Source organism: Hippoglossus stenolepis, chromosome 5, assembly GCF_022539355.2.
Source record: "Hippoglossus stenolepis isolate QCI-W04-F060 chromosome 5, HSTE1.2, whole genome shotgun sequence".
Taxonomy (NCBI): domain Eukaryota; kingdom Metazoa; phylum Chordata; class Actinopteri; order Pleuronectiformes; family Pleuronectidae; genus Hippoglossus; species Hippoglossus stenolepis.
The window spans coordinates 25809171-25834014 of NC_061487.1; the positions used below are offsets into that span (position 1 = coordinate 25809171).

General features: G+C 42.6%; 1 protein-coding gene across 4 annotated transcripts; it reads left to right on the top strand.

Annotated features, from left to right (window-relative positions):
* Positions 1 to 663: 663 nt before the first annotated feature.
* Positions 664 to 24157, top strand: ranbp10 (RAN binding protein 10). 4 transcript variants are annotated; one of them, XM_035157501.2, is made up of 16 exons: positions 664 to 862; positions 8953 to 9064; positions 11782 to 11834; positions 15804 to 15971; positions 16121 to 16143; positions 16578 to 16762; positions 17491 to 17603; positions 17905 to 18013; positions 18133 to 18281; positions 18401 to 18442; positions 18542 to 18611; positions 18734 to 18873; positions 19107 to 19258; positions 20041 to 20152; positions 20591 to 20732; positions 20932 to 24157. In XM_035157501.2, exons 1-15 carry the CDS (start codon positions 664 to 666, stop codon positions 20719 to 20721), a joined length of 1758 nt encoding a protein of 585 aa, XP_035013392.1. In that variant the 3' UTR covers positions 20722 to 20732; positions 20932 to 24157. The 4 variants fall into 4 exon arrangements, with proteins under 4 accessions (XP_035013392.1, XP_047195950.1, XP_035013390.1 ...); XM_047339994.1 differs by having other exon boundaries at positions 18401 to 18611; XM_035157499.2 differs by having other exon boundaries at positions 18401 to 18611; positions 21035 to 24157.
* Positions 24158 to 24844: the final 687 nt, after the last annotated feature.

Consider the following 24844-nt stretch of genomic DNA (forward strand, 5'->3'; position numbering starts at 1 on the left):
CATTAAGTTTGATTCGTGCCAGCAATGAACGATATGATAAATAAGTAATACAATACTTAATATGGTTTAAAAATAAACATCACACAAAACTACAACTTCAGCATAATAACGTAATGTGGACGTGATGGGAGGGGAGGTAAGAAAAACATGCAACATGCTAAAATGATTTGAGTCGAGCTGTGTTTAGGAAAGGCACATTTTGAAACACTTTGTTTTCCTTGTGCAAATAATGAAAATAGTAACTCTACACATTCATTATCAAGCTCCACTTCCTCTCATGCGTGCACCAAATAAAAAAATGAGCGTTAAATGATATAATCTTCTAAAAAAGGTGTCTATAAATTCAACCTTTACAACAACAAAAAAACTACATTTCCCAGCTCCCCGGTGAAAGACCCGCAGCTGGGGGGGTCACCGCAGTGGAGCTTTGTAGTCATTTCCAGGGACGTTAGCGTAGGGGCGAGCGAGGGGCTGGACTACAGTACCCACAGTGCACCGCGTCAGCCTACAGTGCATTCTGCTGCTTATCCGGGGATGTCACACCGCTGCTATTTTCTCCCCTCGGTCCCTCTCGCTCTCAGCCCGCAGCTCCAGAGCACCGACACCGGGCCACGGACGGACGCCAACCGACGCTAACGACTTCGGGGAAACAGGAGGCCGACGATGGCAGAGCTGGCAGCGGGAAGCCTGCCGTTGGGAGACCCGGCCTTTAACTACCAGGAACACGAGCTGACCGAGCGGCTGAAGCGGCTCTACCCGGCTGTGAACGAGGAAGAGACCCCTCTGCCCCGCTCCTGGAGCCCCAAGGATAAGTACAGCTACATCGGGCTGTCACAGAACAACCTGCGGGTCCATTATAAAGGTTAGCGAGCCGGGTCAGGGGGTCTCAAATCGGCCACTGTGCTGTTACAGGGGGTCTCATACACACACACACACACACACAGTATGCGATTATGTTGAGTGCGTGTATGTGTGTGTGTGCAGTCCTGGTAAATCTAGTCTGAGCTGCTTCTCCGGTCCTGTAACCCCGCTTTGTCTCACCGTGGAGCGGAGGAATGCCCCACACGGGGGACGGTGAACCCCCAACCCTCCGCACTCTCTCATTGTCTTCATTTACACCACAAATGAGATTCACCTTCACCCCCCCGCGGCTTGTTTATTTACCGTTAATGACGTTATTTTGTTTGCAGTAAACTGACCGAGCATATGACGTCCTCCTCCCCCGGTTGGAACTCAGCAACAACCACCACGAATTGACATGTTGTTGTGTTTGTTGCTAATAAGCTAACCAGTGGAATGCAATAAACAAGCTAACAGGGCGCTATCTCTGTGGCACAGCAGCTAGCCTTGTGGCTAACAGGCTAACGTTAGCTAAACCTAGCTGCCTCCTTGTGACTGGTGTTGTGTTGACAGCGGCGTGATAAGCTGGACACAAAATGGACACAACTTGCGAGCCGTCGACCGTGTAGTTGTTTGCAGCGGTTGTGTGACACACAGCTAGCATCGGAATAGGAAATACAAACGGCTGTGTGTTTTTCTCGCGTGATTTTCAGTTGCAGTGTTCTGGAACCCCTGCAGCTGAAATCTTATATTTTTGTACACGTCGGTCTGGTGAGAACCGGTTACAGCTCCATGTTGCCTGAGCACAACAACAGTGTCATGTCCAAGGCTTCAGCAGCGAGGAGGAGGAGGAGGCCTCTGCGCATTATATTAGGCCAAATGTACCGATCCTGTGATAAACCTCCAGCGTCGGAGGCGTTTTCACAATAACAGCAACTTCGCTCGTGTGACGCCGCAGTCACTCAGCCGCTGGGGGGGGGGGGGCGGCTGTCAGAGGGATTATTGTACGTTCTCGCTTCCTAAATCAAAACAAGGGGACATCTGTGTGAACACTTCTCAGCCCTGTGCCTGCTCTGTTATTTTTCGTCAGGCGACACGTCAGGGCAGCTCCCCCACCCCCCCTCCTCTCACAGTAGCAGGCAAGCTAGTCCTACATCTCAGGCCGTGGAGATGCAATCTACTCAGAGACATTGAAAAGGCCAGAGACATTGGCTGTTTACTTTATGAGAACATGCAGGGGACGAGGCTGTGTTGCCCATTTTGAGGGAGTTGCTCGGCACGGATGTAGTCGTGGTCCTGCTGGTTGTGAATAGCAAGGAAGGGCCTATTATTTGACTGCCAGGCAGATGACCTGATAAAACCCTTCAGATGATTGAAGGCAAAACTGATCAGGTTTCTGCTGCTCATATAAATAGTCATCAAATTTGATAAGCCTACGTTCTATTTTAAACGTTTTATAGGATGCACATTTTGTGGGTGCCCTTCTGATTTCTCTTAATGCAATGACAACACTTCAGTCATTTCTATTGGGATCCCTGCCGTCGGTCTGGAGATGCCCATATACGTGGGTCACACTTTAGACATGGGCACAAACGATGAATGGGCCCATGCGCTTCTTGGGTCAGGACAAGTCATTTCAGGTGTCGGTGACATGACGTGTCTGTGTCTTTTATGTCTGTGAAAAGAGCACTGATTACGTGACACTGCACAATTGTTCTGGGATGACAATATAAGTAGGTCTATTGTGAGGGATAATTTTTCTCCTTCTGGTTGTTCCAGCTCCGCTCTGTTCCTTCACCCTTGTGGTTTAGATGCTATTTTGACCAGTGTGCCAATTTTCTCCGTTCAAGGCCGCACGGTATCTACCAAGTCCTTAACAGACACAGATTAATCTACAGGAGTAGATGCATGAGGCAACACACATAAACTAACAATTTGACTCAGTCAATGAATGCATCAGTTATGTTTTCTTTACTAAAACTCATGAATTCTAGTCGGTGAATGATTTCTTTACTTCATTCTGATGAAGGGATGGTATTGTTGTTCTTTTAATAGACCTTAATGGTCCTTAAATAGAAAAACAGATACAGCTGCTTGATGGATGGGGAATAAAACACTCTGTATATACCTAATGTCCTGTAGCAGATCCTATAGTGTTGTTTGAGCTGTTGTAAAGTATGAATTAGTATTCAGCTGATAAAAATAGAGCTAGTATCCACTGCATCTTTTGATCGTACTCAAGGATGACTAAGATGATTAATAACTTTCTGCATTCACCTTGGATCCTGCTATTTATATATGTCCTCATCTATCTATCTATATATAGAGTTAGATGAAGTCGCAATAGATGTATTTATAAAGCATCCTTCCATCCATTATGTTTTACAAACCACTTGCCAAAATCCCCTTAGCAGTCCCCCTAAATTAACCATAGTTATCTATATCAGCTGCCAGTGCTGATGTACGTGGATGATGATTTAACTTCCTCTGCCGTGAACCATTCATTTCTAAGCAGGGCTGCACAATATGTCTAAAATTTACCGTCATCATGCACGATATACATATTGCAAAAGACTGCTTGAACTGCGGTAAAGGGTGTTCCATGTGCCATGCATTCACGCTCTGCATGTCAATATATATATATATATATATATATATATATATATATATATATATATATATATATTTGGCCAATCAGATGGAGCCCTGCTGCCCTACATAATAAATAAAAGATATTCAGATCATTGAGGGCCTCTCCAGGGTTTTCCTGCATAGAGAATTGCGAGCCGCCTCCGTCAAATTACGTGCCACCTCCGCTTTCCAACAAAATTCTAGTACAGTGGAAACTGCTAGTGATCCCGTTTGTCCCGGGCCAAGCTGATATCTATAAGCAGTTGATTACTATAAAGGAATTCCGTTGCTTATTTATTATAGTCCCAGAACCTGAGGGAAAGGTAACGGGGTACACACACACACACACACTGACTGCGCTGCTCTCTCTCTCTCTCACACACAGACTCAGCTCACTTGCTATAGTTTGAATGTTGATTTGTTTGAAATGACAACACTGATCATCACATACTTTTCTGAAATGAATTAAATCTTTCTTTAGCGCACATTCATCAACCTGTCGCTCTCTTCCTCTCTCGCTGCCAGGCAGACACACCGACACACACAGAAACAGTGTCATCGGACATATGTGTAAACTCAGACTGGATAAAAACAGCAGAATTTGTAAACTTAGACAATATATGGAGAGCTGGAGGACATGGTGGGGCGTGCTCGATTCGGTTAGAGTGCGTGTACTTAAGCATTTGTTCATTTATTGCAAATCATATCGTCATTGCAACATTCAACAACAATATCGCATATGGCATGTGTTTTCCTATCGTGCAGCCATAGTTCTAAGGCGTCCAAAAAGTGATGTAAGCCACAGACAGACAAAGCGAACAGAACTACGTCATCAGCAAAAAAAATGACATGCAATCATCCGGTCACCAGAGAGGACTGGACATCCTCCAATCCATGGCTCTGTCTTAAACTTCTGTCCTTGAAATTCACAAACTGAATAGATGACAAAGCACAACCTCCGTCCATCTATTGAGAACATTTGACAAAGTTCCAAGGATGAAGACAAAGCTTCTGGTCCAGTTATACAAGGACCTAATTGCTCATAGTAACTGCCCCAATGGTCCATAGTCCCAGAGCGAAATCCATTAAACACTCTGCTATGAATATGAACAGGAAAATGGAAAGATTCTGCTGATACAGGAAGTAACATTCAAGTGCTGCTTTAGGTTATGAATCTAAGTTACATGCTCATTGAAGCTATACTTCCCCAAGAACTGCTTCGACATGATTTGTGGCTGCATTACACGAAGCCAGTGAAGCTTCTGTAGATTGATTGATTTGTATAAACTGGTTCTATGATGCTGCTCGTTTTTACACAATTGTTTCTTAAAGATTGACCACTAGTTTTAGCAACAGTAAATAGTTTTCAATCATACCCAACAGAAGTTACACATTATTTTCACAGCTCATACCATCAATACCTCCACCAAGGAGGTTATGTAATCATTGCTGTTTCTGTATGTTAGCAAGATTACACAGAGTCTGTAGAAAGTTTATTTAAGGTAAAAGTTAAGACCTCTGATATAGGTCATAGTGAGTTCTGATACAGATCCACATGAGTATCTTCTGTTGAAATAGTTGGTCAAACCTCTGCTGTGGTTGAAACGGGGCTGTCCCATGCTAGGCAACTAAATTCTATGTAACACTAAAAGAGAAGGCAGTTGTGGCTCAGGAGCAAGAGTGTTTTGTATTTAAGACAAGCTGCTTTCAGCACTAAAGTCCAGACCTTTTCCAGAATTTTCCTTAAGGGGCAGAACCCAAATGTTTGCGTCAGTTGCTCCGGACAGAACTTTTCCAGCCAGCACCTGAGTGAAATGTCAGAGTGAGGCCATGTGAGAATACAGTCAATTTCTGGAAAATTCCCAGTGGGCGTGTTGATGAATTTCCTAACATGCAAAGAATGTTAGGACTGAAAAAATACAAATATCGCAGCTTGAAGAAGAGGTGCCATACACGTAGAGGACACAGACAAAGATGTCAACTTGGAAATACAAGGTTCATCTGTTGGAGATATGGACGGATGATGTTGAAATTGTCAAACAAGTTGCAAGAGAAGGCAAGAGCCTTGGTCGTCAAATTCATATTTCATGGCCTTTCTCCTGCCAACTCAACGCAGGCGCCATCCCTCGCCTGAATGTCATGGAAACTGTCCTGTTGTTGTGAAAGCATCTGACCCGAACAACCTCCTGCTGCCTTCTTCATATGTGAAAGGTGAAGACCAGGAAATAACGGAGTTCTTGTCTGAAAACAGTATCACTGAGTTGGGGGTTAATTATGTCTTAATTGTTTTCAGTACTTGGCTTTTTGCCTGAACGGCCCCACTTGTATTTATAAACCAAACAGGCCATTTTCAACATTTTGACTTGTCATTGTGGGAAAAGCACTGAATTCCATTTAGCTGCTTCATTTTCAGGGTCCTGGTGTTTTGCATGCTGGCTCTTTTTCACATGTCCGACTGGGACACGTGAACTGAATAGAGCCATCTTCACATGTTATCAGTGACACCTGTGCTTTTCCTAATATGACATGTTGAAATGTCTTCTGTGGAAAAGGCCTGTGGCAATAATGACATAACCATGTGACAGTGAGCCATGATACACTACACCAGGACCACTTCAGGGTCCTGCGTATTAAGTCGAGCTTCACCAAGCTTTGAATAAACAGGTGCTCAAGTCTTTGAATGGGCACCACACTAGTGTTAAAAAAGCCTTTTGAATGATGGTGAAACAATGATGTCATAGTTCTCACCACAACTGATTTCTAGTTTTCATATCAAACATCTCCTCCCCGAAGCATCTGAAGGATTTTCTTCACCGTACTTAACTTGTAGCCACCACACTTCTATCCTCTAATTCTTCTGGGATCTCCTTCTCCTCCTTTTATTTGTAATTAGTGATATTATCCAGAGAACAACATGGGCTGTTGTGGCTTTTGCTGTTATTAAGCTAATAGATTTTGCACTTCCCCCTGCTCACAGCTGATGATAGAACCTGGTGTGTGTGTGTGGGGGAGGGGGTGCTATTTTCCTTGCAAGCAATTAGTGTCTGACTGTGCCATGGGAGAACAGGAGAACAGGAGAGTGACCTTTGGTCCTTGACCTCTGGTGGATTTGTCACACAACAGCTGAAATGTGCGACGCTGTAAAACCCAAGCTGTTTCTCAGAGAACAGTCTTGTCTCTCTCATTTAGTGACCTTACGCATAAACAATGAATGAGTACGTCATTTTTGAGTGTCATTTATGAGGGTGGTGGGGGGGTTGCTGTTAATATTAGTAGCCATTTCTCTTACCCGACTGTGCAGTTGTAAAGAGACCTGTTGGCCTACTGACGACTTGTTTTTTTACAAGGAGTGACTAAAAATAGATGGCATGAACGTTGCTGCAACCGTTGGACCAGATAATCACACAAAAATCACACGCATGCACAAACACATCGGTCACATGAATTTACATGAAATAAACCACCTTGGTACCACGATAAAGTGGGTACGGTCTATTTTCCTTCACGACATTGATGTACAAGTTCATCAGTATATTGTGTGTTAATAATGCCTTGTAATATTCTTATATACTTATATGCTTTAAAATATTAGTGTTGTAAATTATAAATACATGGCAAACATATTCCATAAATGGTTTAATCATGAGTTTATGATTTGGGAAACCCAGTGAGCATAAATGTTACATAAAAAAGCTGCAGCATATCATTACTTTATGTCTTGATCTCAGCTGGCTGTATTTTAGTGACACACACACACACACACACACACACACACACACACAGCAAGAGCCTTAAGGTGTCTGCTGACAGCCAGCTGCTTCGCTTAAGGTTTCAGCACATCTACATTTCAACAGACACAAACACTGCACACAATGACTTGTTATGTATCACGACAGGTGAACTCGATGGCGTGATTGCAAACAGATAGGGATGCACATGCTTACTGTCGAGGCTGGATTGCAGTTATACAACACATTACTGAACACTGTCATCTCTCTCAGGGCCCGAGGGATTGCATAAGCAGCCATCTGAATATAGAATGACAGACCGAAATGAGTGTTGGGCTTGAATGGAGTTGGTCCAGACACAATACCAGACACAAAGATGCCCATTGACCCTGTTGTTTACATCTTTACCACTAACTGTTCACGCACAAACATCTCGGCCATTTTTAATCTTATTATAGATAATTCACATGAACAAACGTATTGATTGTTGGAAGAAAATCAGTTCTGCTTCATCATGAGCTTCATCTGTGCCTGACTGATCGTGAAATGTCATTGTAGGTCTCAGCATATAAAGTCAAAGGGTCTGATATTCTTATCCGAGATATGTGGATTGATAAGAAGCCCTAGAAAATCAAGGATGACAAAGAGGAACTTGTTCATCGAACTCAGCCTTGGGGAAATGTAGGGTTAAAGAAATAAAAGCGGATGAAAGTGCAGTAGATGAGTAAAGTCACGGCCCCAACATAGCAATGTCACACGACTGACAAGTGACCCCTCGTTTAGTGCAATGCTATGGGTTGTGCAGGAGGCAGTTAGGCTGTGGTCAGCTGGAAGGCTGTGTTTTATAGCCCTACGTTGGTATAGACTTATGACTCTTGAGGTTTTACAAAAACAGAACAATTTGAACTTCAGTTTTTGTGAAAGAAGTTGATACTTGTGGAGCTTTCATTTATTTTTAATGTTCCACTTCTACCCTTTTGAGGATGAGCCTTTTCAAGTTAGACTTGTTGAATTGCTGTTAAATCTAATCACACAACAAAGATGTTAAACACCCGGTTGTTTCCATCATAGACAAATACAAATGTAGGAACAAATTATAATGAGAAAACAGCGTTTTTCAGTCGGTAACTAAGCTTAGCCACCAAACACTTTGGGTATATTAGGTTTGGACGTTCTCTGGAGTTTGCCTTTCACATATGAACAATCCAGTGGGAGGTTCTCTGGGTCAGACGTGTTCATAACAACAGGAAAATGACCAGAACATTAATGTGAGGAGTGCACGTTAGAACATGCAGGAGGCAGGATATGATGTATAACTCCCACTGCAGGAATCACATGTTTTTGGTCTGGTTCTTATCTCCAAAAGCTCGATTCTCGTTGTCTTTTAAAGTTAACTTCATCTTCGACATTCTCTACATGCACGGCACCTCTTTTTCATCCTGAGAGATATTAGTATTCTTTTGTTGCTGTTGTTGTTTCACCTCTGTCGTGCGTTGGAAACATCATTAACATGCCCACTCACTTGCAGTGAATTCTCTGAACATTATCCTGTTGTATTCTCACATTTGAGAATATCATTTACACGTTGACTAAGCTTTTTCAAATGGAACTGGCACCACAGACCTTCACACTGCACTTTGTAGCTATATAAAGGTGCTTTGTTGATGCTATGCAGCTATACAGGAGCCTTAATCTTGGCATAAAATAGTGTATAGGATAAATATTTCATCACCTTGTATGTCCTCTGTTATAGGTCACGGAAAGAACCACAAAGACGCAGCATCAGTGCGAGCTACACACCCAATCCCTGCTGCCTGTGGGATCTACTACTTTGAAGTCAAGATTGTCAGCAAAGGTCGAGATGGGTAAGCAGACAGAACTCCGGACAAGCTTCAGTGCATGTGCTGTATGTGATTCTAGCCTTGGATTGAACAGACAGTATTTTGACACTGATTTCAACGGGGGGGGTTATAAAATAAATGTACACGGTAGCAGTTAACTTCTAAGAGTTGGTGTAATACAACTTTGACTACAAAGTAAATTGTCCAGATTGAAAGCAGGGGTGAACTGTCATGATTCACAGCTGAGTCAGACTCACGGATGGTCAAGAATACATATTGGCGGGACCTAGATCCATTTTCTAAGGAGTTTGTGGACAGTTGTCCGGACTACTGTCTCCCAATGTCACCAACATGCGGTCTAGAAAAGACAAATATTAACAGTGTTGAAAATTAATATAGTTAGTTTGTCCCTTTTCTAATAAAGCCACACAGTATAAGTAAGCCACATTTCTACCCCTTAGCTCAACCACCTTCTGGGATTGACTGGGTACTTCATCAGTACCAGTGGCACTGACGTTACTTTGCCAGGTGTTTACAGTCTCAGTTTCCAACCTTGCTTTTTGACCTGTTCTTTTGTATTGGAACCAAAACTCTCCTCCATCCTTCCCAATAAAAGTGTCAGGTAACATAATACACCATTAACACTCCCTAGTTCCAGTTCAGCGGCTCGGAAAAAAATTGGAGTGTAAAAGACATCTACAATGAGGGAGTGTCTGTGTAACTGCTTAACTGTAAATAGAAAAGTCCTCTAAATCAACTGAGCTGCTTCAGTTTAAACACCAGACAGAGGTGAAGCTGTGTGGCTCAACGGACCAGCAGTTGAATTTATATTTAAGTTTTTATGTATAATACCTACATACTTTACAAATGCTGCACAATTGCCATTCCTTTCTTTCCTATGGTGCAGATAGAAGTGGTATGTTAGGAAATGCCACCATGACATTCCACTATAACATGAACTGTATGTGTATTTCTGTGTTGTGCTGCTGAAACTGGAAAACTTAAACTCAAATTAGGGTCAAATGTGATACAGATTTTTATCAAATCCCTTCTGGGTTATGTGCATTGCATTGTTCAAATCTTTCAGAAAAAGACTAAACCGTTTTTTGGATATATTTGAGGAAACCATGTCTAAGTTTCAAGTGAATTTTTGCCATGGCAGAGGTTGACTGTTTTTCAACTTCTATCAACCATTAGAGCTTTTTATCATTAGTTAGTTGTGTGACTACGCTAACAAGCCACAACTTGGAAAGTGAAAGCTAGTTAGCCTTGCTTGGTAAGATTAGCACCTATTCTCAGTATGCATTACGTTCTCTTATGGTTATTTAAACACAGTATATAAGTACCATTGTCACGCCTCTGCACACTCACTGTGCTGGTTATACACAACATAAAGGAGTGGTCTAATAGGCAGTAGCCGTGTCTTTCTGTGGACAAAATGTTCTGATGGCACCCAACCAAAATAAATAAAAAGTCTGGTATGGTTACATAAAGAAGGGGATGCTTTAAATAGATAACAGCAATTACTATTTTGACTGTGTTATGGTCAAATAGTTAAGCTATTTTCTCTAATTCATATTTATGTGTTTCAACTCCACAAATTTCCACTCTTTCTGGGTGGAAAGTGAAGGTTTGTTTCCACCTCTTAGAGCTGATGCGTGTTCCAGAACAACAAAACATAGTGAATCATGTTGATTTTCAATTTGTTGTACAATACAGAGTTATGGATTCCATATTACCCATGTGAATAGCCATTTTATATTCAAATATTATTGCTTTGAGATGTCTTTTAGTTTGACTAGCATGGCCCATACCACAGGGATGGATCAGTATGTAAATTAGTGGAATGAAAAAACTTGCAGGTGAGGAAAAAATTGCCCTTGCTATTATTATCATCACATTTGTATGTGCCTTTAAGCAAAAGCCAGGTTTATGAGTCAGACCTGTCCGATGAGCATCCCAGCGTACCTTGTAATCTGGGGTAAAGAAAACAGGAGAATTTAAGGTAACCTTTTTCAGCATAGGTTTCATTTCAAGAACTGGTCAAAGGTTTGTCAGACATCTACTTAACTGCCCTTCAATCAGCAAACCAGTCAGGAGCCAACTAATCAATCAATCAATGAATCAACCAATGAACCAGAACAGGAATCTCTGTCTTTTTCTATTGTTTGAGCATTAGTTCTATCTCTTTCGTCACTTGGGTGACCTCTATGAGAACGACACCTGTAGCCATGGTGGTGGCGCTAGGGCTGGTAGTAATGTAGAACTCAAAGCATCTTCCAGTCTACAGCCTCGGCTGCTGTGACGCCAGTGTCCTTCCTTCCTCTTACGTTCTATTTACCAATTGACGGAAAAGCAGGGAACTTGCAAATAATTCAACCCAGACCACAGATTTACTGCTGCATTCAACTGGTTCAACTGGCAATATTGATGACATTCTCAATTGAGCAAATGTCTTCTTTCTTTTTCCTGTTGCCTTCTCAAAGTTGTGTTGTAAATGAAAAGGATGCAGGTGGACGAGCGATCCTGGTGTGATAGACCAAGCTTCAACTGTCACTTGTAATGTTTAGACTCCCCTATACTTTCCACTCTGCTGTAACTAGTTGTTACCATGAAAAAACACCATAACATCAACATTACTGTAAGAACCAGAAGTGCTGGTATCCTTTGTTTGCAGATATTTTAAATTGTGTTTGTCTGTAATGTGTAAACTTAAGTGTTTGTTCTTCCTGTGTTTTTAGGTACATGGGCATTGGCCTGTCCGCCCAGGGAGTCAACATGAACCGACTGCCTGGTGAGTAACATGTGATCGATATCTCCATAACGTACAAAAAAAGGATAGATAACCATTAGTTTGATAGATCAAAACTGATATTTAATCTAAGGATGTTAGAATCGATGCAAAGATGATAGAACAAGAGTCCTTGTTTGGAGCAATCGGGGAGATGGGGTTGAAAAACAAGGATCCCCCAAGGTCAGACAACATAAACACAGAGTGTATGGGGACTTCTTCATCGCGCCAACATCCAGCAATAACATCAGCTTGCTGGTGTGGAGCCAGACTTTCAGCCACTTAGCCCAACAGGACAGTGCTTTGGCAGGCGGAGGCGAAAAACGTCCTGCAGCGCTCTCTTCTTTTGTTCAATTTTGGTTTCACACAGGAAAGTCTGCACACTACAATCAGGCAGCTCTGGAGGGGATGGCCAAAAACCATGACCCTAAACATTTCTAATTACTTATTGGCCCACATGTTTCGCCCTCTGACCCCATTGGCTCAGATTACAATCAGCCATTGACAATGCTGTGAAAGAGTTAGGGTTAGGGTTAACATCACAGCCTATGGAGGGTTCCTGTCGACAGTATAAGCACTGGAAAGTGGTGGAAAAATATCTCTGATTCATAGTCTTCATTCGGGTTGTGGATGTATTTTGAAGCTGGAGCGATGATGTGGATGGATGATAGTTTATCTGTATGTATTGATTATGTAGAGGCAAGATATGAAGGTAGATTCCACGATTGAAGAATAGTGCAAAGAAATGGATAGTGTGGATAAGTTAAAGTAGCTGGCAATGTGCCAACATGTATGGGATTTGGGGGTGAAAGTGGAACAAGATGACGATGACACGTGTCACTGCTGGGTTTGGTTTGTGTGTTTTGGTCTGAGCTGTGTGACGGCTGCAGAGAGAACATGTCAGGGCATGTCACTGAGCAGTCATATGGATCTGTGACGGATGATGTTGACCTCAGATCTGGTTTAGGACAAGCTTTTCTTCTCACATTCCACTGAAAACAAAAAGAATCAAATATAATTCAACTATATATGAACAATTAGACATAAGAATAAAGCATTGCACAAAAATTAAGGCGCGTACACACACACACACTCTCACAGAAACACACACATCTGTGAATGGTTCTGGAATCTTTGATGACATCAGAGGAAGCGTAGCTGCCATATAGCAGCCGAGGGCCTCACTAAATCCCCGTGGCTCTCCCAACCAATCAGACCACAGCTCTGCTCTGACCAATCACATTGTGGGCTTTCCAGGCCTGTCTGGGGCCATTTGACCTGCTTATTGACGAGTCAAGATCTGTCCGCTGCCCGAGGTTTGTGGAATGCTGTGGACACTGGGCCAGCCAGTTCAGCAGACTCTAGATACACACACACGCACAAAGATCATTCTTTCCGCTCTCTTCTTGATTCACATGTGTCAAATGTCACACAAAGGGTGGAACAGCGTGGAACAGCGCTGCGTGGACGGACGTGTTTTTCAAACCTGCTCACACGTTTACTTATGAAAATATTTTCTGTTGCTAGGATTCCACTGCAGATGGTCTGTGGCCCTGGTAGACAGATTACTGTTGATTGCCTTAACTCTGACTGACTTAGTGTGTTTGTGTGGCAGTGTGCGTGTTTGTTGTCAACTCTGTGGATTTATCTGTGTGTGTCTTCTGGACTCAATGATTGCATCTCTGGTTTGTGTTTGTCACCACTCATCCGTGCATCAGTGTGTTTGTGCACACTTTAATGGTCATTTGCTCAAAGCTTATGTGCTGGTGATCCCTTGTATTTGTTTCCTTTTGATTTATAGTTATTTATAATATAAATACATTGAATTATATTACCTAGTCATGAGGCTTTAATAGCATTTTAGGAATAATTGTTAAATTTAGAAAAAAATATATATATTGGCTGATATTTCAATAACTGACATTTCTTACAAGCATCAGCATTGGAACCCAAAAATCCATAGTGGTCAGGCTCTAATATATAATATTATAATATCTAATGTGTGTGTGTCTTTAATAGTACAATGTTCTCCACTGCTGACCTCTGTGTCTGATCCTGCTGTGGAGGCCTGCCCATTTCATTAGCATGTTGGAGCAGTGAGCCTGGCTTTAGAGGCAATATCCCTGTCAGCAGATTAATCTAATACCTCGACACACACACACACACACCCACACACCCACACACACAAACACAGAAGTGTATATGCACATGTACACAAATGAATGCACGGAGAGACATAGATGCACTCCAGTTAAAAGAAACACTCCTTGAAATAATACAAACACTATTACAAATCCACACATTTGGCTTAAGTTAATACTTTTTTTTCCATGCAACACTTATACACATATACAACTACACATCTAATATCTCGGCTCACCCACGACCTACTTTCACTAACCCCGCTTTGCTTTTTGGCAAGGACAGTCGAGCTATGATTGAGGAGAGACACTGAGAGAGCGGCAGCGAGCCGAGGCCGAGTGCTGGCGGGTTCAGGTCCTTTTCACCTCGGTCAGTTCCGGAGAAGGAATTCCTGCAGGACTGGATAAGTGTAGAACTTGAGGCTCAGCAGACTGTCTGTCCAGATAACTGAATGTGAAGCTCTGGTGTTGGCAGATGTGGGCGTTTCCTGCTCTTGGTGTAAAATAATCCCGCTGCAGATCTCAGAAGCTGTTGGCTTGTTGTCTTGTCTCTTGTTTTTTCATGCAGAAATCGCAATGATACGGTGTCTTTATGTCAATTTATCTGAGTCACTAGACGTGAAGCAGCCAAGTCGAGTTTCTTTCTGTTAGAAAGACATTTGGTGGTATAACATTTCTGGTCTTTACTGAAATGCCATTCCGGATGGTGTGTTTTAGCTTTGGGGAGGGAATCTGTCCGGAGTCAGCTCAGGATTGGTGTCAACATATTCCTGTTGGATGGGCAGAATACCAGGCACATGTGACCCTGCAGGGATTTCTTTACAGCCTCTTTTAAGGGAGCTAGATAAATATATAAAGGTTGTCTGAGGTCAGACTAAGGGCTCCTGGTGCTGCATGTTCATATCTTCATCTTTGCCTGTGCTTATTTTAGATTTGATCAGTTGAAAATAATGTAAAGTGTGCAGCACATCACTGGAATTCTCCCTTCGGATCATCGTCTTTAAAAGGCTTGGAAACAACAACCTTATTTTCAGACTGAGGGTCATGCAGATCTTTTAATGCAGGGTCTTGATAGTTTCTACAGTCATTGCACTTTGAGAAGTGCCAGATGAATGTAGAAATGCATATATATACATATATATATATGGGTAGCTTGTAAATTTCCCCCTGCGTTATTTTTTTATCTAAATTTGCAAAGTAACTTGTAACTAAACCTATCAAATACATGCCTGTGGATTACAAGTAGAAAGTAACTGAGTACAGTACGAAGCTCCTCAGTTGTTTTTAAGTACAGTGCAGTGAGTAATTAACCGTTTGTCTGAATAAGTGTCACAAACATGTGCGTCAGTAGCAGCAGGAACTAAATCCAAAGTAGTTTAATGAGCAAACCCTGACATCCTGTGTCCTGGTTCAGCCTCCTGTGCTGCTGCTCCTGCAGTGACTCACCAGTTTCTTTACACAGACACACACGGTCCCCCTGTTGGTTATTCATGGCACTGCATCACACGCCAAACAGTCAGACCGTGTGTGTGTGAATTTTCATGAGAGGCCTCGGAGGCAGCGGTAGTCAGATGGGGAAAATGTGAGCAGCAGAAGTCAATGAGTAACCGTCTCCGCCTCGCAGAGGCCGGGGTTGAGAGTGACCTCGAGCGAGCCACTTCACCTCAGACGCTCTGGTGAAATCAGAAACTGTTTATATACTCGACGTGTGCAGTATCCGACTGCTGGGAAACAACATGCATACTTATCCCCCTCCGCCTCTGACGACACATTTTCCACAAGAGGTCAAGTATAAAATAAAACATTAATCCTAATCCCTGTGCTGTTTTAGGATGGGACAAGCACTCATACGGTTACCACGGAGATGACGGCCACTCCTTCTGCTCCTCCGGGACTGGCCAACCATACGGCCCCACATTCACCACGGGCGACGTGATTGGCTGCTGCGTTAACCTCATCAATAACACTTGCTTTTACACCAAAAATGGCATCAGTTTAGGTTGGTACACCTGATGTGTGTTTGTATAAATAATACATTTTAATTTGTGATGTTAGTACACATTATGTTTTTACTCTGTTGACTGAGCTTAAAGCTTTCAGATACACTGTACATTTAAACTTTAACTGTTTGCCCTTTTATTTTTTTAGGTGTAGCCTTCACAGACCTCCCTGTAAGTATCCATAAGTATTAATTACTGATTTCACTTCTGATTCAGCCACAGTCCATGAAAATGCTCATTTATCGTTGTGTCTGCATTTGGTTTCGTTTGGAGAACATCTTGTAATTGAACAATTTGAATAACTCCTTGTTTGGTTTAGAGAAAATGCTTTGACAAAATATACATATATCTTAAAACATCACACATGCCAGACAGTTTCCTACACATTGAGTCGATATTATAGCAAATCCACATCAGCCTTTTTATACAATTGCACTTAATGCAATGTCATTCTGTCATAATCTGTCTGATACAGGACTATGAATACAAGAACTAATCTCTGGTGCAGCATTTTACAATAATTGATGAAACAATGCAATTCTAAAAACAATACAGACCCTCTCTGCTCTAACCTGAATTATTGTCTTGTCTTTAATATCTGCCAGCCCAACCTGTACCCCACTGTGGGCCTCCAGACACCGGGCGAGATCGTAGACGCTAACTTTGGCCAGCAGCCGTTTGTGTTTGACATCGAGGACTACATGAGCGAATGGCGAGCCAAGATCCACGGCATGATCGCTCGCTTTCCCATAGGAGAGAGGCTGGGAGAGTGGCAGGCCGTCCTGCAGAAGTAAGACCCATAGCCAGTTCCCACAACTCCCCAACACACACACACACACACACACACACACACACACACACACACACACACACACACTCTTACATACACTGCTTTGAGTGATATTGTAACAGGATAGTTATATCTCGAAGATGTGAAAATGTTTTGTGGGTCAAACGTGTTTGAAACAGTTTGTCAGGAAGAGTTTATTTGACAAGATTACAATAAAATTACACTGTTCAGGATTAAAATCTAGAGACTTCAGGGTCATGTGAGGAATTAGATGATATTTTACATGTAATAGTAGATCAGCTGATTTGCATAATAATATGTTGATATGACTCATGACTGAAGGGAAGTTACCGGAAATCATGAGGAATAACTGAAATAGAATCAGGGAAGTCGACAAAAGTAAAGCTCACTTATAAGTGTGTTACTACTAAACGTGGGTCCAGCTGGAGGGCAGCGTAGTGCACCACAAATCTATCATTACGTTTTCTTACCTTTTTATAAAGGAAGTCGAACAATCTAGTACTTCCAAATGGTTTGTTTTCTCGCAAGAGACGGATCAAGAATAGTCGATATCCTGACTTATACTCCTCCCTGTTGTTTGAGGTCAAGATCCAAAACACTGGGTCCCAAACAAAAATATCAAACTAAATACTTTGTAAAACTGGTTGCATTAAGTCAAATGGCCAGATGGGATAGCCACAGAAACGTTTGTCATGTATTGTCCATAGTATGGTGTCCAGCTACCTGGTGCACCATGGGTACTGTGCCACCGCAACAGCCTTCGCCAGAGCCACAGAGACCCTGATACAAGAGGACCAGACGTCTATAAAGAACAGACAGAGTGAGTGAACTAATCAAATGGCCGCTAACTCGCTCGCATCACAAACTCTCTGTGAAGTCATTGAACAGCATAAAGGAAAGTTCTGTGTTGTTGGTGAATGCTGTCTGTTAACTAGCTCCGATGAAGACAGGGGACAGTCTCCCTGCAGACTTACAGTAGAAGCTGTGGGAGTCGTTTGGCCCTGGCGACCCGTGGCCTCTGTGAATGATGCACTGGCCTCTATCAGATGGGACCCTTTCAAAAGCACGCTTCCTTTTGATCAATATTCTATGAATAGCGTCTTGTGTCTTTCGTCTTATAGGAATACAAAAGCTGGTGCTCGCAGGACGCGTGGGCGAAGCCATAGAAGCTACTCAGCAACTTTACCCCGGCCTGTTAGAGCACAACCCCAACTTACTATTCATGTTGAAGTAAGTCAACAAGCTGCATGTATCACATCACCTGTAAATCCATCCACTGATTCTCTACCTACACCTGTAGACGTTTGCTTATCGAGAAACGTGTCACTCGAGTGTGTTCTGCTCTTCAGGTGTCGTCAGTTTGTGGAGATGGTGAACGGGACAGACAGTGAGGTTCGCTGCTTGACCATTCGCTCCCCGAAGTCCCAGGACAGTTACCCCGGCTCCCCCAGCCTCAGCCCCCGTCACGGAGCCAGCAACACACACCTGCAAACCGCAGGTACACGTGCAGCACAAAGCACAAATATATTGACCAAATACCGAAAAAAACAGCTAAACAAGATACGTGTTTTTTGTTTTCTCTCCACCTGCCACCATCCTCCTCCACCCCCGGCCCAGGAGGGGAAAGCCCTACCTGCAGTAACGGGGTGACTCCTCCCAGTAAGTCAAAGAGCCACGGTGGCGCAGGTAGCAGCAGTGTCAAATATCCCAGCGCGTCCTCTTCTGCATCCTCATCCACCTCCTCCTCCCCTTCCTCAGTCAACTACTCTGAGTCCAACTCCTCCGATTCCACCAAGCCACACAGCGCCAACAGCAACCAGGAAACCAGGTGAGACCTCCTTTCAGTCCCGAGCAGACAAAGCTGAATTAAATTTTTATGTAGTATATTTTGCATTTGCTCATGTATGACTATACAAAGACCAACATGTGTGTTTCTCTCTGTGTGTGTAGTGACAGTGAGATGGAAATAGAAGCAGAGCACTATACCAACGGGGTTGTTGAAGGCTCCTCTGCGCGGATCATGAATGGCACATACAAACACGAAGAGATCCTTCAGCCAGACGACAACAGCATCGGCAATGGGGTCACAGGTACACAAACACACACACACACACACTGACACACACACACTGACAACTTAACATAACCCTTTATCTTTTTTCCTTTTGTCTTGTTTATTATTTATTCTTCTCTATTTTATTCCTCACTTACTCCTTTACTCTTTTTTACTTCACACTTCTTATGTCCAGCTTTTTGCAGCATGTGTGTATTTAAACTGTGTGTGTTTCTCCGTGTTTGTGTGTGTATGTGTGTGTGTTGCCAGCAGATGAGGGTTGTAGTAATGGCAAACAGCTTTGTGGAGGGAACCAGGCGGCCACAGAGAGGATGATCCAGTTTGGACGGGAACTGCAGACACTCAACGAACAGCTGTGCCGCGAGTACGGCAAAAACGCCACGCACAAGAAGATGTTACAGGTACACACACACACACTTCCATCTGCACGTGCACACAGGATTGACCGACAAACAGCTGTGCAACGACTAAATTCTCTGCACACTGCAAGAAGTGGAGCAGTGTTTGATCCAGGCAGTGACGTAATAAAGCAGATAGAGTCCTGACTGTCTGACAAAGACAGATCGTGTCCTCTGATTCATAAGCAGCTGCTCAATAGAAGTGAACTAATAGAAACTGTACTGTGATGATAAAGTTTGCACCGAGGGGCTTTTCTCTAGTTGTTGAGAAAAGGTTCGGGACGTGCAGCAGCTTCATCCAGGAACCAGAATGTCTGTGGTTTGATCCTCGGCTCCTCCAGTCCTCATTCCGAAGTGTCCTTGGGCAAGATACTGAACCCTAAATTGCCCCTGACGGTTGTGTGACAGACAAAGTGCAGCATGTAGTAAATGGGCACATTTTCAGAAAGTTGTCATTTTTCACCACCAGGGGGCAGAAAGACTCCAAACCAGATTCTTGTTCACTCTTAAACATCAGTTCTTTGTCATGTGATGCTTCAAAATGCACTCTCTAGTGACACCTGGTAACATCCGGTGGTATTTCTATTATAATATATTTTGGCAGAGAAATACAACACCTTTTGACCTATAGGGGTAAATTGCTCCAACGGGCAAATTTACTTTCTGGGCTTTTGTGCCACATTAATGTGTTTTTTGACAAAGTAGTTTTCAGGGCCAGATGATGCATCCCAGGTAAAACTGTATGTACTGTGGTGTTGTACTTACACTGGTCTCTGTCTGTGTAGGATGCGTTCAGTCTGTTAGCGTACTCCGACCCGTGGAACTGCCCCGTGGGTCAGCAGTTAGAACCCACGCAGAGAGAAACACTCTGCTCTGCACTCAACAGCGCCATACTGGGTAAAGCGCACACACATACACGCACACACACACACACACGCACACGTGCTGTAATGCACTGATGCATGTTTCTCCAAACTACACCTGCTGTTTTTTTTTATACTGTAACACCACTGTAATGTAAGTTGTGTGTGTGGGAGAGAGAGAGAAAGACGTTTTCTCATGTGTGTCCCCTGACATGTACGGTCTGAATATTGGGGATTTTAAACAACATATAGTCAACCTGTGTTTTCCTCTAACTACACATTAGAGCACTACAATGATTTTGCATTGTTCTCATTTCTCTGATGTGTTTTTTAAATAATCCACAAAGGAACAGCTAACACACAACAAAAGAAAAAAGGCGACCAAAAATCACTCTCTTCAACAAATCTCCACATTAAGACCATTTCTGACATGTTGACTCGGCTCCGGTCTGATTGTCTCTTTCTGCTCCAGAGTCTCAGAACCTGCCTAAGCAGCCTCCGCTGATGTTAGCGCTGGGCCAGGCCACAGAGTGTGTTCAGCTCATGGCCCGAGTCCGGTCTGGTTCCTGCTCTTTCGCCAGAGTAGACAACTTTTTGCACTAGCCCCGGTCCAGGTGAGAAAATTATGGACTTAAACGTATGGATGTGGACAAATCTTGTTTTTCTGATCAGTTGGCAGCAAAAATGTTTACAGTTCAATATTCTCAAAGGAGGAAGTAAAAATACCAAAACATTACATCTGCAAATGTAAATGCCAGCTGTTGTTAACCCTGCTACATTCATTCATCACAGACCTTACCCATCTCTCCGCAGGTTAATGTTAAGTAGCACTGAGAGAAGGCATGTCCAGCAGGTAGTTGTCATGGCGACGGAGGAAAGAGCATGCGTGTGATTGGTGTGTTTGGCTGTCCTTCAGACCGAATCAGCGGCACCGACAGAGGAGCAGAGGAGAACGTGACAGAGAGAGAAGAAAGCTTCCTTTTAATTTAGTATTATCAAACAAAGAAATGTGTGACACTATTTAAAGATAATTAATTATTATTCTGTTTATCTAGCCTTTCTTTTTTTTTTTTTTGTTCTTTTTTTGTCAGTTTGTTGTGCTCATCCTGGACAAAGACTAAATTGTAAAACCCCCTTATTTTATTCTTCTGTTTTAAAGGGTGGATTTTGATTCCCTACAATCAGTATTTTACTCACGTTGTTGTTGTTGTTCACCATATCACAGTCCACAATACTCACAGCTGGTTACCACGGTGACCCTCACGACTGTAGGTCACCATAACAAAACCTGAAGTATATTACATCATCTTTAATAAAAATGTAGAAGACAGACCGACTCTGCAGCGCAGCCTTTTATTCCCCTGAAATATCCACCGAGAGGTGCATTCATGTCTTTAAAACCAGGCTGAGCGAACAAGTCCTCAGCATGAAAAACACCTCTGATTGTGTGGAGGTGGTCAAGGCCGATGCAGCTGAGTAGTAAACACTAACACGACAGAAAAGGGACTGATGTCACACAGAAGTGAGCAGCGAGTCATTTGGAAAAGTTGGAAATACGGAATTTGGTGCTGTGTTTCGTTAGTCGACCAAACCTGAAAACATCACCTGTGTAGGAAACATAATTGCTTTGTGGCAAACCCTGCCAGTCACCAGGGGGAAAGGGCGACGACGAGGGATTAAATTGGATTATTCGAGGTGTCGAGGCCGTAGATTTTGCCGGAACTACCACAGTTGGCAGAGCTCGGCCTCGGCTGCACCCACAACACCTGCTCTCAGAAATGAGCCTAACACTATTATCATGGTCACCTTGATGCCAGCGTAAAGAAAATCAGAATCAAAGACTAACAAGCCCAGTGTGTGTACGGGTAGAATTCAAGTCGCCCCAGGGGTCTGTTCTTTAATATCATCCCCAGTCTGACTCGCTCTGTGCATGTGCTGCCGCAATTAGAGCCTAACAAGAAGTAAAAAAAACAGGAAGCCTTTTAATTTCACACTGACTTTGAGAGAATTAAAGCACAGTGTCTGTTTAGTTTCAATCTCAACCATCTATACTAAGATGGATGACGCGTCTGCACGTCCTCCGACTCGTATCCAGAAATATGGCCAAAATATCCCGGCACCAGGAGACAATCACGGTCGTCACACAAATACAAATATGAAGCAAATATCGCAGGTATTCACGAACTCGACGCGAAGTCACGCTATGATTTTCCACTGAAACATTTGCGTACAGGTGATTTATTAGGACCTAGTCAAGTCTAATGTTATTTACAATATGTAGCATAAAACCACAAGATTGCCCCAGAATGTTTTTCCCCCCTGTTCGATAACGAGACGAAGGGAAAGAGGATGATTGTGTTGTTCCGGTTCGCTGCTGGCCGCTATGAGATTTACAAAGAAGTCGTCACACAGGTTTGAATTGTAGAGCCACTGTAACAAAACTACCAAAAACCTAAAGTACATCAAACACAGCTGAAGCCTCTTGTGTGAACCACTCCTCACTGTCAGAGTATTCAATATTAAATAGAGAAATTAACAAGACGTCAAATACTTTGAACCAATACATGGATTCATTATATTAATTTCTCTTAAAGCCCTTTTAACCTCCAGCTCCTCTCGACTACACAACATCTCGTCAGCCGGGATTTGTTACCCGGCATCAAAGTGAAAAGTATAGACTGTGAATAAAGATGTTTTACACGTCTCCACTTCCTCCCAGTGTACAAACGTGAAGCCAAAATATCCGAGATATAGGTGCTGCCATCTGCTAACATGGAGGAGGCGAAGTTTATTCCCTATACTGCAGTCGAGATACTTTGGCTTCACTTTCAGGGGCTTCTCATGTCGTCCATCTTTATCTACAGTCTATGAGGAACAGGGTCAGACCAGCAGGAGCCGGCTGGCCGTGAGTTCAGAATTTATAATTAGATGAATTTATTCTTTTAAATGATCCTTTTAACAATTATTGTATATTAACTTCCTTGGGTTGGTGTTTCTGAATAGATTGTGGTTCATAGTAAAATTACAACTCTGACTCCACCGCTTCAATTTACATCCTTAATCGGGTTTTGATATAAAAATGTGATTTTTATAAAACCTTTGTTTAAACCTCCCCCACTCCTTAGCTGTATCTGTCGTAAAATGTTTATTTTCCATCTTTTGTTTTACGCAGGACTTTATTTTCTACCAAATAGCAAAGACTGAATGTTGTCTGACTCGTGGCGGCTCCACCCTGAGGTGTATATTTCCATTTGTGAGACCTTTTGAATTCTGTGGTAGAGAAATGTGGAGAAACACTGAAGTACAGTATGTTTGCAGCGTGAGGTTAACCACAGGTCAAACTGTGTTTTTTTGTTTGTTTTTGTTTTTTTGTCACACCGTCTGCGATAATAGGAACTATTCTAACAAGTATACACACAGTTTATACTTGACATCTGCTTCTACAGCTGTAAAGGACTTCTGTTACACACACACACAGACACACACACACACACGAGAGAACAACCTCATACCTGTAGGGAGCGAGTCTCCCAGCTGTCCTTTGTGTTTGAGCCTGGGCTGCGTCTCAACACTGTTACCACGCGCCCTTCCTCTCCTCCCTGCACAGCCACTGATGGGATCAGTGATTGTTTTTACGGAACAGGAGGGATGTGAACAGTTTTGGAATCGGGCCCCTCGAGGCCCCCGGAGCCAACGTGGACTTCTTCCCCCGAGGAGGCCGCAGAAACAAATGGCTCCGGGCATCGCAGACAAGCTGTGCACAGTTGACTTCTATCATGATTTTAATTTTCTTATTTTGACTTTTGAGTTTTAGAAAAAATAAAGGACAAAAAAATACAAAAAACACTTGTGAGATGAGTTACCCTCTACTTAGCATGACTTTGAAAACCTTTAAAACGACAGGAGAAAAAAAGAAGTAAAAATGATAATTGAAAAAAAAAAAAAATACCTATGTACTGGAAACATGTTAAAGAAGAAATATTGTATTCTGTTTAATTTTGACAGACTTATTTTTATTAAAAATACACCCATAAGCATACAACTGATCTCCTGTTTTTCTTTGGTGTGTTTGCTTTTATTTCTTGTGGATTAGAGACGACAAACCTTTGATGGACAGATGCAGCATCGTTATTGCAAACTGGACTTTTGTTATAAATAAAGCAGCAAACAAATCCAAGAAAAGTTGCAGGCCACAAATAATTTAGCAAATATTCACTGCATCTAATTAAATAACTTGTTTTTCCTCCATTAAGAATATTAACAATCACACGAGAAAGGTTTGTACTAGATTCTCAGGAGATTTATAAATGTAGATGTGTCATTGTCTGATGCTCCTGAGTCTTAAAGGTAGTGAAGGGAAACACTGAATGAAATTATAAAAATCCCCTCAAAGACGATGATGGTGTTGTTAACTCTTACAAAGCAGCGTCGGAGTCTCTAATATATATCAAACAGCACCGAGGTGATAATTGTGAGAAGTCGTCTTCAGAATATGTCACAAAAAATGTGGGAACATCGAAAGTTTTCTGAAACTACAGCCGTGTTTTTCCTCTTGTTATAACCTCAACTCTCAGACCTGAGCTGTGGGAACTTCACAAGGTCGTTTGTGGGGTCAAGGACACAAATAACATGAAACATACAGAAATACATTAATATTCTCTTCAACATCTGCAAGTGATAGTTAACGATGGTTGAGAAAAGCTGTTTATTTGCAGTGGAGCCTTTT

Excerpts from the sequence above, each read along its gene's own strand:
- ranbp10 (XM_047339994.1), top strand. The coding sequence starts at position 664 with ATGGCAGAGCTGGCAGCGGGAAGCCTGCCGTTGGGAGACCCGGCCTTT. Across the intron at positions 17,604-17,904 it reads GTCTATAAAGAACAGACAGA|GAATACAAAAGCTGGTGCTC; the intron begins GTGAGTGAACTA and ends TTCGTCTTATAG. Across the intron at positions 18,014-18,132 it reads AACTTACTATTCATGTTGAA|GTGTCGTCAGTTTGTGGAGA; the intron begins GTAAGTCAACAA and ends TCTGCTCTTCAG.